General features: G+C 48.1%; 2 protein-coding genes and 2 long non-coding RNA genes across 5 annotated transcripts in view; 1 reads left to right on the top strand and 3 right to left on the bottom strand.

Moving 5' to 3' along the window:
• ESYT1 (extended synaptotagmin-like protein 1) overlaps positions 1-1,090 on the bottom strand; it is a 14,445-nt gene extending 13,355 nt beyond the window's left edge. Inside the window, exon 1 of the mRNA XM_010839212.1 lies at positions 411-1,090. Within this exon, the coding sequence (XP_010837514.1) occupies positions 411-812 (402 nt within the window). The 5' untranslated portion in view covers positions 813-1,090. The remainder of the gene's footprint in view (positions 1-410) is intronic.
• Positions 588-7,373, top strand: LOC104988062. Of its 2 annotated transcripts, none has more exons than XR_825204.1 (3): positions 588-676; positions 2,582-6,243; positions 7,255-7,373. It is a non-coding gene; the product is annotated as an uncharacterized LOC104988062 (long non-coding RNA). The 2 variants fall into 2 exon arrangements; XR_825203.1 differs by having other exon boundaries at positions 2,582-6,247; positions 7,255-7,335.
• Positions 4,821-10,455, bottom strand: ZC3H10 (zinc finger CCCH-type containing 10). The gene is made up of 3 exons (XM_010839213.1): positions 10,087-10,455; positions 9,241-9,304; positions 4,821-7,783 (listed from the first exon to the last, which is right to left on the bottom strand). Exon 3 carries the CDS (start codon positions 7,726-7,728, stop codon positions 6,421-6,423), a length of 1,308 nt encoding a protein of 435 aa, XP_010837515.1. The 5' UTR covers positions 7,729-7,783; positions 9,241-9,304; positions 10,087-10,455; the 3' UTR covers positions 4,821-6,420.
• Positions 10,456-10,591: 136 nt separating this feature from the next.
• LOC104988060 lies at positions 10,592-12,148 on the bottom strand. The gene is made up of 4 exons (XR_825202.1): positions 12,082-12,148; positions 11,943-11,967; positions 11,199-11,221; positions 10,592-10,933 (listed from the first exon to the last, which is right to left on the bottom strand). It is a non-coding gene; the product is annotated as an uncharacterized LOC104988060 (long non-coding RNA).
• Between the last annotated feature and the right edge of the window lie 1,441 nt (positions 12,149-13,589).

Genomic DNA, 13,589 nt, shown 5'->3' with positions numbered 1-13,589 from the left:
GTCTTGGGGAGGACAGGAAAGAGGAGGAAACCCTCTGAGCGGCCACCGGAACGGGGATGCCCAGGAGCTGCGTGAATGGCACCAGAAACAAGGAGGGGCATTGGAATGGTAGGTTGGAGGAAGAGCCACGCCTGAGACGGGCTTCCCAGATGTTATTACTGTTCTTGCCTAAGCGTGGAGGAAGAAGTCCTGATTTTGTGGAAGAATCGGGATCCGGGCGTGCGGAAGGGGGTGGATAGTCGCTCCCAAGAGTGGCGCGTCCCAGCAAGCAGGCGGCTAGCTGGCCAAAGGGGTAAGTCTGGGGCTCATCGTCCCAAGGTGGGGAGCTGACTTTAACGATAGGGAGAGCCCTCGAACTGAGGCGCTAAAAGGGGGCTATTCTGCACTGAGGATTGAAGGTGGTCGCTCACCCAGGCAGGTAGCTCTCGATGGCTCATGTAAAGAGTTTTCGCCGTAAGCCGTTCTTCATCGTCCAGCAGCTGCCGCGCGACTCGAAGGCTCCGTTCTTTCTCCTCGCGGACCCGACGCCAGCCCAGATAGAGGGCGAGGCCGAAGAGCACAAAACCCACGCTGAGTCCCATTGCCCCGGCCAGGTACACCGGCACTAGCACCAGCAACCGCCGCCCGAACGAAGTCAGCACCGCCAAGGCCTCACCCGCCGCTCCTGGGCCGGCAGGTTGGTCCCCAGAACTCTGCTCTGGCTTTGCGTGAGCAGTGGTGGGCTGGTCAGGGGGTTCGGAGGGAGGGTAGGGCTGGTCCACCGGGCTGGGGCTGGGGCTAGAGCTAGAGCTGTCTCCAAGAGAGGGCTCCATGCTGCCACCTCAGGGAGCACCCGCCCAACCCAGAGATCAGCTAGAGGTTGCTTAGTTTTGCGACTAGCTCCCCCGCTTACAAACCATAAACCCCAGAATGGGGGAGGGGATTTCAAGCCACGCCCCCTCGTTCTGACTATTTGGGTTGGTCCGCACCGCATAGACGAAGGTGGAGTCAAAAGCTCGAAACCCCGCCCCCTTCCGCGAGGAGGGGGAAAGGGCTCGGGAGAAGCAGGACCTTCCTGATTGGACCTGAGTGCCAAGATGGGCGGCCCGGGATGGCGGGAAAAGGAGGTAAAAGGCTAAAGACTAGCTTGTGATTAGTTAAAAAGAGGAGGAGGCGTGGCTACCATTTAAAGCGGAGAGGCGGGACCAGGAGCTCCCCCACGTGGGATTGGCGTGCCTGTGGTATGACGTCATGCGGAGCCGCACCGCTAATTACTCGGTTTTAGAGGTAGATTGAGTAGCGAAGTTGAGGGGTTGCCGAGGGTTAGGATTTCCTTCCACTCTGTTCAGATGATTTGGCAGAACTTGGTCTGGAATTCCTACGTGTTAATTTGTCTCCTTTCCCTTGTTTTCATTCTTTAAGCATATTCCTTATCCTTCCACTTTTTTCTGGCTGTCCTTACAAAAGGAAAGGAAATTACCCTATATGGAATGAAAGTGTTCAGTGACCTACTCTGTCTATCTTGTTCCCAGTCTTCTGCCTCATCTATGTAATGACAGCCTCTGGAAAACAAAAAACAAAAACCTGGAAAGTATGAAAATTACAGAGTTTAGATAATTCAGACTTAAGGAAAGGAGTTGGGGAGGGGGAAAGCAGGGTGAATAGGAAGTGAGGTTTTTTTATCTTTAGAAATCTCCAAGTATGTCCATTCTGCCTCCAAGAATTAGTCATCTCTATTTTAAAGAGATTAAAACTAAACTGGATCCAAAGGGAGGTGGGGGCTCAGCTGTAGCAGAAGTGATTATATTTTCCAAGAATTCCTGACTTTGAGGAACAGCTAGGACACTAAAATGGATAATCAAGAGTAATGAGACAATTGTTACTCATTTGCCTGTGTTACAAGGAAGGTTTAGAATATAGTCAGATGTGGAACTCAGTGCTACATTGCACTGTGTAGGTTTAGGAATGAAAAAACTCAGGGTACACTGAATGAGGACTCTTGTTACCAGTTAACTGGACTTAAAGTGTTGTCTAGGGACTTAGAAACTGGGCGATTGGAAGCCCAGGAGGGACAGATTGGCCATGATTACTTTTTAATGCAATATATGTGGGGCTTGCATTACTGTTTGATTTGCAGCTGTTAAAATTTTTATTTAGCTCTGCAGGGCATAGATTTCATCAGGCTATGTTTCATCAAAGCTGTTTAAAACTTATCCCTGCCCAGCCTTCCTCCCTTAAATTTTCTCACTTCCCTTTCTGTACTTCTCTGAAACAGTAACTAAACTGCTTCTTTCAGTTTGCAGAACTGTATAAAGAACAATTTTCTATGTTCTCCATAGCCTGAGATGAGCAGGTATAAAAGGAGTTCAAGGGGTTATTATTTCTGATTCCTTGGAGGAAGTAAGAATGATTTGTCTGCCCACCAGCTGATAAAACAGAACCAGAGCAGGAAAATGGATGAACATCCTTAGAGGAAAAACTTTCTAATAAAACTAAAATTTGCCAAATATTGGAGTAGAGGGGAGTCCCTTAGGCTGGGGGTTGAAGAGGATGACTTATGGAAGTTCCTTTCCAAACTTTTCCCCTTTCTCATCCTATCCAGATCAGACCCTCCTACTGAAGACGGTGTGTGGAGAACAAAAGCTCATCCTCAGGAAGGTCTCTTCACAACTGGCACCCAGCAACCACAGAATCAGCAGCTGCAATGCAGGCACCAGAACAAAGTAAACAGGGTGGCTCCCCACCCATTGACAATTCTGCTGCCCAGGTGCCACCTGGTGGTGATAAGCAGTAAGTGGGTAACAGGAAAAAGGATGGCCATTTGTTAGAGGAAGTATCTAAGGGAGGAGAGCATTGAGACTTCCTGGTTTTGCATTCTGCCTTTATATGAAATTACAATTGCCTCCCAGGGTTGGAAATGGTAATCTGGTCCCTGACTACTCTTCAAGATGGCAGTGGCAACAAAATTTGAGGAAACTTCCTCTGTATTATTCCTTACAAGTTACTGGAAGGTAGTGGTCCCATTGTTGGATGGCTCTATTATTAGCACTTATCTTATGCCAAGCTGGAGTCAGACTGCCTGAAGAGATTCGTCAATCCATTCTTTACTAGTTGTGGAACCTTGGGTTGATTATCTTCTTTAAGTCTTTCTCCTCTGGTAAACAAGTACAATAATGATGCCCATTGTGTCAATGAAATACTGCAATGTAAAGTGACAAGCACAGTGCCTTGGTTTATATTAAGTACTCACATGTTAGCTATTTTCTAGAACTCTCTGCTTGTGCAGCAAGACAGGAACTTTATTAGGTAGCCCGTCAAATATCTGAAGACATCTATGGGGTCTACCCACAGTCTTATCATTCTTTTTCCCAGATACCCCACTGGTTTGCCAATGGTCTTCTGTAAAAACTATTCAGAAGAACACAAAATACTTTAGAACTGACTCCTATCAGACAGACATGGTACAACTACGTTTACAATGCGCAACTATGATTCTTTTATCCTATGGAGATTCTAGGAAGGTGCTAGAACACAACAGGCTCATAATATTAACTGCCGTATTATGAAGAATAATATTTTAATTTTTTTGCAGCCAGTTGGAAGTCCCATGTTGTTCTCATGTGAATTATTGCTAATATGAAAGTGAAAGTGAAGTCGCTCAGTCGTGTCCAACTCTTTGCAACCCCATGGACACCAGGCTCCTCCATCCATGGGATTTTCTAGGCAAGAGTACTGGAGTGGGTTGCCTTTTCCTTCTCCATGGAACTTCCCAACCCAGGGATCGAACCCAGGTTTCCCACATTGTAGACAGACGCTTTACCGTCTGAGCCACCAGGCAAGTCTCTACATTTGTTTCTCAGGCAGGTTCAAGTATTTTTAGGGGCAGGGTCAATCGAAATTGACCCTTCAGATTAGTCAATCCAAGTTACTGACATTTCCAGTATTACTTAGTATTTTTTTGTGTTATGTTGGTGAGTAGGCTTTTCATATTTTTATACAATGAAAAAAATATAGCCCTGGGGTGTATCTCTAACATGAATGTGCTCATCGACATTTACTAGGCACAAACTTTCAGTTTTGATTTCATCAAACTCTACTATTAACTGACCCATAATTATTCTCTTATCTGCAATGACTTAGGTGAGAAAGAGGAAAGCAGTTTCTGACATCTGGGAAATGGCCTGACACAGCTGGCTTTTGGAATTATTAGGGGGCTGACCTGGTTCACAGGTACTGTTGGACACAATCTCACAAAATACCAACATGAGACAAGGGCACTCAGTGGTTGTGATGAAGTGAGTCAAAAGAACAAAACAAAAACCTAGATCACAATTTTGTTTAAGGGCTAAACAAGGTCAATGTGCAAACCTTAAACTGCAAACATCCCCCTCTCCCAGCTAATGAGTGACTGCTTCATTACTTACTGCAGTTTCAGCTTCACTTTAGTCTGTTCTTTTTCTAGATAAGATACCCAATCATTGAATTTTCCCTGCTTCCCTAATAGCACCCAGTTTAGAGTGAAGCTCTATTTCCTTGAACCTTCTCCAAACTCAATGAAAGTCTAAGTCCTATAGGTCCTTTCTAACATCCTCTTGCAAGACACACTATAGTTGCACATGGTGTCCTCTCTCCATCATCACAAACTGTGTTAAATCCATCCAACTCACTCAACTGTAGGTATATTCTTGGTAGTCTTTAGCTGGAACACATTAAAAAATACATACAACATCTACAGTTTCCCAAATCTACCTCTTTAGAGATACTTGGCAAAAAAAATAAAAGTTAGCTCGTCAGAGTTTGGCTAGGACGAATTAATGCTGGTATCTATGATCACATTTGTCTAAATGCTCATAAACCATCTCTTTAATAATCCAGAATTATATCAGAAAATCAACATTAAGCTTATCAATGTGTGGCTTCTAGAATCCACAAACAATATTTCAGTATTTGCCCATCTTCAGTCTTTTGCGCCCCCTCCCCTTTTTTAAAAATGACTGGTCTTGACTTAGTCCACCATCTCCAATCCCAGGTGTATACTGAATGATCAACCAAACAAGAGCAAGAGGTAGCACGAGATATGATGGGGGAAGAATAAACCAGGATCACTTTCTCTACCCCCAAATCCACTGTCCCATTAGACTGTTCCCCTGAGTTGTTTCCCCTACATCAGCCACGAGCTGAGGAGGAACTGAGGTTTGGCTACTGGGACCCTTGGCTTTACTGACTCTTAACTGGATTTAAAACCTCTGTGGTCCTATGTGGAAGCAGAGGAAAGTAAGGGATGAACCCCGAGGTTTGTGTCCCCAGAAGAACTCTCCTTTCCCCAGCACCTCTTAAGCCTTGAAGGCTTAAGGCACTGGGAACTGAGAAAAGGATGCGGTAGGAGGGATGTTGCTGTCAACAACTCAGAGAGAAACTGCCACCTGCCCTGCTGTGTTTGAATAAGGGAAGGCTCTGTCGACACATATCCCATTCCCATTTCCCAGCACATCCACCCTCCTTAGTACCTGCCCCCCTAAATGACCCTGGGAACCCTGGTTACTAAGGCAACCTGGGAATAGTACATGCAGATAGAAACCAGAATGGATGGTACTATTTTTAAACTAGACAAGGTGGCTCCAATGGTTTTACCCCACAAAGTACCTTCCCTGAAGCCCCATCTGATCTTTCTCTGGGCCCTTACCCTTCTTCACTGGCCTTCATCCATCCTTACCCAAGCTATGTGAGAGTGGGGTCTTTATTCCATTTTGGCATGACATCTATTTACTGCTCCCATCTTCCACACAGAATATCTAAGCAAGTTTTCACTGCCTCCTTTGTCAAAAATAACTTTTTTTATTTCTTTGGAACGTGGTTGGCCCTGCCCTCTGGATGTCCAGGTCAAGCCAAGGTAATGAATGCCTCCCCTAGTCTTTGGGCTGGAGTACTATGGTCCCCATCTTCCCACGGGCCCAGGAGCAGTTCCTATATTGTCCAACTCAACTAGGCCCCAAACTGTATGAAGGCTCCTAACAGGCCTTCTCTCCTGGCCACCCACTTCCTATTCTTTCCTGGCTTCCCCTCTGGGCAGGGTATTTTTTCCTTCCAAAGCCAGTGCTGGAACCTGTGCTGTGCAGAAAAGAGGACAAGACCAAGGATGTCCCCCAAATTCCCATCAGAGGACACACGCCCCTCAGTCAGTCCTTCGTCTGTGGCCTTCAGTCTGCACTCCTACGCAAGCCCGTGAGGCTTGAAGGAAGATGGACAAGAGGAGCCTCATAAAAGGCAGGTGGGAGGAAACACACCAACCCAATCCCTTCTCAGAAGCAAACTCCTCGCAGTCTCTCATCCTAGTTCATGAGTGAGCCCTTTGGACAGGGCTCTGGAGGACTAGGTGTGTGGGTGAAGGCCCCTCAACTCCAGCCCTGGGAGACTATACCAGGGGAGTGTCCATTAGCCCCATCAGTGTGGCATAGCTGTGATTCGCATGCTCTGGGAAGCGATGGGATAAGTCACCATGGGGGTGGTGGTGTGGCTCATTGTGATTCCTGCCAAGGGTTGGGCCATCGATACAGCCACGGGGGCCACAGGAGCCACTGATACAGCCACAGGAGCCATGGATACAGGTGGGGGTGCCATTCCCTGGGCAATTGTTTGAGCCAGAGCAGCTGACAGTGGCGCGATCTCTGGGTTCAAGTGTGGGGGTGGGGGTGGTGGGGCAGCAGGAGGTGCAGCATTAGTTGGGGGAGCAGCCGGAGCTCCAGCAGGGGCCACCAGTTCTTGCTGGGACACAGGGCGAGGCTGCAGAGCCTGGCTGCTGAGAGTAGTGTGAGTCTGGGCAATGCCATGGTTAAAAGTGGCGACAGTACCCACGGTGGGGGCCAGAGTCTGTTCAGTTGCTGGTGCAGTGGAGCTCAGGGTCATGACCTTGGCCTGATTGCGGAACTGCGCATTTTGTTCCAGCAGTACTTCATTGGTAGCCAGAAGGTTGCTGACCTGCTTCTTGAGCTCCTCTACCCGCTTCCTGAGCATGGCATTCTCCTCCTCTAGCAGTCTGCACTCCACCCCTCGGGGTGGAGCCAGGCTGTAGTCATAGGATTCAAAATGGGGACCATCTTGGGGGCAGCATCCACCTCGCCGGCGCTTGGGGCCTGGTTCATGGTCCTCAAAGCCCCTGTCAGGGAGGTCATAAATATCATAGAGATCATGACGTCGTCCTGGGGGAATGGGGCCTGTTGAACCCCCACCACCAGTGCCGCCTCCACCCCGAGCATCAAACTCAAAATCCCGTTGCAGGTGACGGAACTTGCACTTGGCTCCTCTCTGGCAGTCACCCTTGAGAAAGTCACGGCAGATTGGGACCTCCTCCTTCCCATTTGGTAGATCAGCTGGTGACAGGCCTAGGCCAGCTGCCACTTTCTGCCTCAGCCGAGGAGGCAGCTCTCCTGTCTTTTTATAGCCATCCTCATCCTCCTTGGAGCCATGGATGAATCGGCAGTTAGGGCGGCTACACTCCTTGTTCTGGAAGTCATGGCAGAAGATGAACTCATTTTTGCTTACCCCCAAGTTGGACACCTCACTCATGTCTGGATGGCGATAGCGGCAACGCTTCCCTCGCTTGCACACATTCCTCAGGAAGTCTCTACAGATGGCATCTGAGCTGGCCCCGCCACTGCCTGCCCCTGTCCCACTGGCCTCCTCGCTGCCACCACCTCCAGGGCCTCCACTGCTGCTCCCAGTGCCGTTGGCATAGCTGTCCCGGTCAGGCATCCTGGTCCCTCCCAACTCAGGGCTTTCTTCCTTTTCTTGCCACTCTTGGTGACCACTAGGAAAGAGAAGAACTGTGTCAAACTGGAGTCCTCCAGAAAGGCCAAACTCTTCCTGACTATCAGGCAGGTAGTCCAGCAACAGGCAGGCCAGAGGGACAATGGTATTGGAGATGGAGAAGCTAACGGATGAGCACTCTGCCTGGACTGGCTGGCTTATCAGAAGTCCTGCCCAGGCCCTGTGCTCCTGGTCTGTGTCAGAATGATTCACACTTGCCTGGCTGATGGAGCAGGAAGAGTTGGGGTGAAGCCACCATATAACCCCAAGAGTTATATGGTGAAGCCATATAACCATGACATGCCAAAGAGGCAGAGGGAGAGATTAGTGTTGGATTTTATTTCACCTCCTGAACTGACCTTATTAAATTTGTGGAAAAAAAATTAAAACTGCTGTCGGTGTCTGATCAGGCTAAGAGGAGACTAGGAACTCTGGCTAAGATAAGCTGGTGAGCTACTAACGGCAATGGATAATGGGATACTGGTGACATTGCTTCCCTGTTCCCCTCTTCCATGGGATGTGAGGTGAGGACTGTGTGAAGAAATAGATCTCCAGACCCCAGGAAGTCCTGAGTAAAGAGACTGGTATCACCACCTTGAGGGCAATATCTAAATTTGTCATTTTTTGGAGTTCTCTCCCAGATTACCACTATTCTCAACTCTAGGATGGTCAGCCCCCTCCCCTCCATTTCAGGGGAAGAGTTCGACAGCTAGAATCTCCACTTATAGACCCCCAAAGGACAAAACCATTTGTGGCAAGATCAAGGCAATAGAAAGGTGTTAATTTCACAGGAACAAATAACCTGTCTTTCTTCACTCTATACCCCTCCTACCCTCCATGGAAAGATCTGACATCAAACCACACCATTCCTCACTCCAAGAAGATCCTCTTTATTTATAGACTCTATAAAAGCTTTTTAAGTCTCCTCTTTCCCAAGAGATCTCAGGAATGTCAGTCCACTGCCCTGGTTCTAGCCCTCTCCTTTCCCCACCCCCAACAAGACTAGGAGTCCCTGCTACCACGTGTCTGACCTCCTAAGCCTTTCCTAAGCAGTGTTCAGGCTCCCCCTGCTGTTCAAATAGGAAAACTTCATATTGTTTCCCCTTGAGTATAAGGAATCTTTACAACTTCTTTGGCCTTGATGGCCCCCAACCACCCAGTCTGTTACCTTGACTTTGCTTTCAAGGCAAAATGATCCCGAAAATATACCAACTGGATCACAGGCCAGAATTGCAAGAGAATCTGTAAAAAAGAGGTCCTCTTTCTCCAAAGGGAGGTAGTCCCAGAATAGTAAAAGCAATCAAGGAAAAGAGTGGGAAAAGAAAAGATACAAACTTTTACTAAAAGGGAACTGACCTGCTGAATAATAAATGGCATCTATCCAAGCCTGACCCATGTTACAAGTCCCACCAGAAGCAGATCTCTTCCCCACCCAACTTTCCCAGGATTGCGTGATACCTGAGGTAGCTCAGGTGAAGTCCGGGGCTCCTGTGGGTCTCCACCTCCACATCACTGCTGGGTTCTGAGCAGGAGAAAAACAGAGACTTGGGTGTGGAAGGGGTAAGAATGGAGAACTACAGGGTGGTTGCTGCTGCAAGAATGAAGTCTGACAAAATGGAAAGAGCTCTAGGCACTCCAAGATTTCCTTCGGATTCAAATTGAACTTCCCCTGTCAAGGGGAGAAGCTGCCAGTAAGAAGAGTAGTATGGGACAGAACTAATTTGGAGAGCCTAGGAGAAAGAGTTGGAAAACTAGCTCTGAGTGAACAAAGGGTAAGGGACGCTTCTGGAGATGAAGGAGAATGTAGGGATCAAAGCCCGGAGTCGGGTTGGGGTTAGGAACTCCGAATAGGGGGCCGTGCAAGGGCTGCGACTGACAGTGCAATAGGATGGCGGGTTAGACTTAGGGGTGGTGATTATGACGCTTCTCAACACCCCAGAGTTTGGGGGGAAAAAAGTCCTAAGAGTTTCCCGGAGCAAGTCTTTGGCCTGGCAGGTTCTGTGCAGTGCCGCCGGAGCTCTGCCGGGGACCACATGAATAGGACACTAGGGAGCACGAAGTGAAGCGGGGAAGGGAACTCCAGGTGACATCAAGCAGAGGGGATGGGCAAGGGTGTGACGTCACGGAGCTGGCGTTTGCTCGCGAAGCGGGGTCAGTCAGAAAAGGGGTTCGGCCCTACGACGTGAGGAACAGCCAACTCGGTCCTGGGGGGCCTTGTGTAGCCCGGCCGAGCCCAGCCGCTGGGCCGGCCCCGACTCCTCCCCTCCGGGCGCGGCCTCCACCTAAGTCTCCCGCCTCCCTCACCTGCCGCCGCCGCCGTAGTTGCTGCTGCCGCCTGCCGGTCCTCTAGCTTCGACAAAGAGCCGCCTACCCTACCGCCCTTCCGCTTCCTGCGGAAGAAATGACGCTCTAGCTACCAGACCCGGAACCACACTCTGTGGTGTGCGAAATACTTGCGCGACTAGCAGCAGGAAGTTCCCAGCAAGCTTTGCGTGTCACCATGGCAACCCGACCCAATGGCAAAACGCCTTAAAGCGGAATTCTGTAACGTGAACCTAGATAAGAGCGGACCTGGTTACTCCTATGCCCGCGAAATCAACTTGAAAACCGTCCGTGGCGTTTACGCCCTTTCCAGGAAGTAAAGGCCACCCAATACTCTAGCAGCTCATAAGACCGGAACCCACACCTCCCCGCCCCCCGACTTGTAGATATAAAGCTTGACTTTTTCTACAGCAGGGAGTAGAGACAGACTGTACTGATAGAGAATCCCCAGCTAGTGTAACCATAAAAAACCACATAACACACAAAATTTTTCTTCAGCTAAGACAGCAAAAGAGATGATTTATTGTACACGTTACATTCAGCCACAACTGAGAAGAGAACTAGTCCATAGTTATCACAGGTCCAGGGCAATGGACCAAAAGGGACGGCTTTGATATGAGCAAGGTAGGTCTCGCAAAGGTGGTCAAGGTGATCAGAATGGCCATAGATGTTCCAGATCCATTGATAAGTTCTAGATAGTAGGCATGCAGTCCACACTTTGTACCAGCGTCCCTGGCCTCTGGCTTCCCTTGTTTCTGCTTCTGTGGCTTCCATGGGTGTACAAGTTTACTTGGACCTCTGCCTCATCTTTCTTCTTTTGCGCTTCAGCCTGAAAACCAGACATAAGAATACACCTCGGGCCCACAAACCCGAGTTCAGTCTTTCCCTTCAATCTTAAATGTGCACCCAATACAAGGGACAGGTAAAATCAATCAACACTACGATTCTGTCGTCTTCTGCCCAATTCATGGCTTTGGCCAGTCAATGCTCATAAGTTGTTTTGGATTTCTAAACCAAATGTTCGTCCCAAGTTTTGTCCACTTTGCTCCACTCCCCCCGCGCCCCCCGCCAGTACTAACTACGTCCCAGCATACCTGCGCATTCGCTTCTTCCTCCACTGGCAACCAAGGACAGAGAATAAAACAAGATATCATTAGTTTCAGTAACAAGTTTAGATAGGGATATGAAGAACACTAGGGGAGGCTTCCTCGGTGGTTTAGACGGTAAAGAATCTGCCTGCAATGCAGGAGACTCAGGTTCAATCCCTGCGTAAGGGAGATTACCTGGAAAAGGGAATGGCAACCCACTCCAGTATTCTTGCCTGGAAAATTCCATGGGCAGAGCAGCCTGGCGGGCTACAGTTCACGGGATCTCAAGAGTCGGACACGACTGAGCGACTAACACTTTCACAACTTTCATGAAAAGCACTATTTAGAACCGGGTGGATTCTTGATCAAGTAGGAGGGCTTAGTCGCAGTAAACCACATCAACAATCTGGACTGCCACCTGGATCCCAGACGCAAAACCCCGAGTCCATCAGCAATCTGGACTGCCACCTGGATCCCAGACGTAAAACCCTGAATCCTGCCTGCATGCGCCCTCTCCCACTTTCAGCATCTCTCGCCACAGAACTTACCTACCACCTATTCTGCTTCTCCCCACACAACTTACCCACCACTTATTCTGCTTCTCCTCAAACTATCCTTCCTCTCCCACTAGCTCGTGAGCACAATCTGAGAACCCGGCGACACTGGAACGATGACCGATTTCCCTTGCCAAGGTCTCCCCTACCAACAGCCAATTCTTACAGCTTTAGCTCACTGGCAGGGACTGCTTACCTTCGCTCTCATGGCGCAGAGGTTTCTACGGGTAAAGAAAAAAAGTCTGCGGTTAGTTTGCTGTAATGATGGTGAGTGCAGAGATCAGATGTTTATGGATTGTAGTCGGAACACGAACACAGCCATCACTAACACTCACCTCAAAAGATGGCGCTAAGGCCGAGAGATCGCCAGGGCCCCGCCTACGGATATTTAATGGAATACTCAGTGTCGTCACTTCCGCTTTCTCGCCCTGGCCATCCCGCCCCCCCCGGGGGGCGGGGTAGCCCAAGGGGCGTAACGATAGCTTTTGGCAGTTTGCTGGTGTGTGGAAAGTGATTGAGCTAGGGAAATTCTGTTGGAAATTAGTATTTTGATGTACAAGATTCCTCTCACCTGTTTTATTATGAGGATACCATATTATGTAGATATGAGCACATATTTCCAATAAGAGACCTAGAAGAGCAAAACGAGCAAAGGGTAGCTACTTCCGCCTTCTCTCTCGTTGCTTCATGGGAGTTGCAGTTTTCTGGAGACATCCTCCATTTTACTGTGGATCGAGGCGGACTGTACAAAAAGTCCTGACTTGTTTTACTGGTTTACCTTATTTATTAAACTAAATATCTGCAGGTTCGAGTTTGGAACTTTCAAAGGTCCTAAGATTGCAATTCAGCGGGGAATTGAGAAAGCTGTTTTACTACAAAAAGAGACCTTTTTTACTGTGGAAAATGAACTTTTTGTCCTAGGCAACTGTGGTCTTTCCCTGCAATGCCTGAGGCAGAATATAACATTCCTGGCCACAATGCATCTTGTTAGAAGATACTTCAGTGATTCTCCCTCTGCATAGTGTGTGTGGTAAATCGCTTCAGTCGTGTCAAATTAACAAATTAAAGACAGATCTAATTAATTGACAGAAGGAAAGCCCGATCAGCTACATGTATCTTTAGGCACGAATTGTATTTGGTGGTATGACAGCTTCCCAGTATCAAGATATGGTTAGGTCAGAAGCACCTAAAAACGTGTATTATGAAGGATGAAAGAAAACCCTTCATCATACAGACTTCACCTTATTCACTATAAGATGGATTGAGGCTTGTTATGATTCCTTTTTTTAGTGTTTTCTTTAGAACATTTAACCTTTGTAGTTCTGGAAAATTAGGTTTCTAAATTTCCGACCCTCGTTTCAAGTGCTTAAGTGGTTCTAGTATTGTCACCAATGGACTGTAATGTGTTTGAAAACAAAAATACCACGCCCCCCACCCACGCCAAGATATCAAACCCACTGGGATTTCACCTGTTGATTGCTATGAACTCTTACGAAGAGATCTGTGTTCAGTTTAATTCGTAATTATGTAATGTATCTTCAGGTCAGCAGTAACATAAAAAATGCTCTAATACATGCATTACCCATCAAACCTCAGGGTGGCCTGAAAAAAATGTGTTAACACTTAGGCATTCTTCCTGGCTTCCTAATCCAAGATAATCACTTTGCAGTTGTTTTTTTTTTTGCAATAAACATTCAGTTCAGTTCAGTTGCTCAGTCGTGTCCGACTCTCTGCAACCCCATGAATCGCAGCACAACAGGCCTCCCTGTCCATCAACTCCCAGAGTTCACTCAAACTCACGTCCATCAAGTCGGTGATGCCATCCAGCCATCTCATCCTCTGT

Source organism: Bison bison, unplaced genomic scaffold (genome assembly GCF_000754665.1).
Source record: "Bison bison bison isolate TAMUID 2011002044 unplaced genomic scaffold, Bison_UMD1.0 scf7180017864115, whole genome shotgun sequence".
Taxonomy (NCBI): Eukaryota; Metazoa; Chordata; class Mammalia; order Artiodactyla; family Bovidae; genus Bison; species Bison bison.
The sequence above is the reverse complement of the archived record's forward strand: the minus strand, read 5'-3'. Positions and strand labels throughout refer to the sequence as shown.

Excerpts from the sequence above, each read along its gene's own strand:
- ZC3H10 (XM_010839213.1), bottom strand. The coding sequence starts at position 7,728 with ATGCCTGACCGGGACAGCTATGCCAACGGCACTGGGAGCAGCAGTGGA.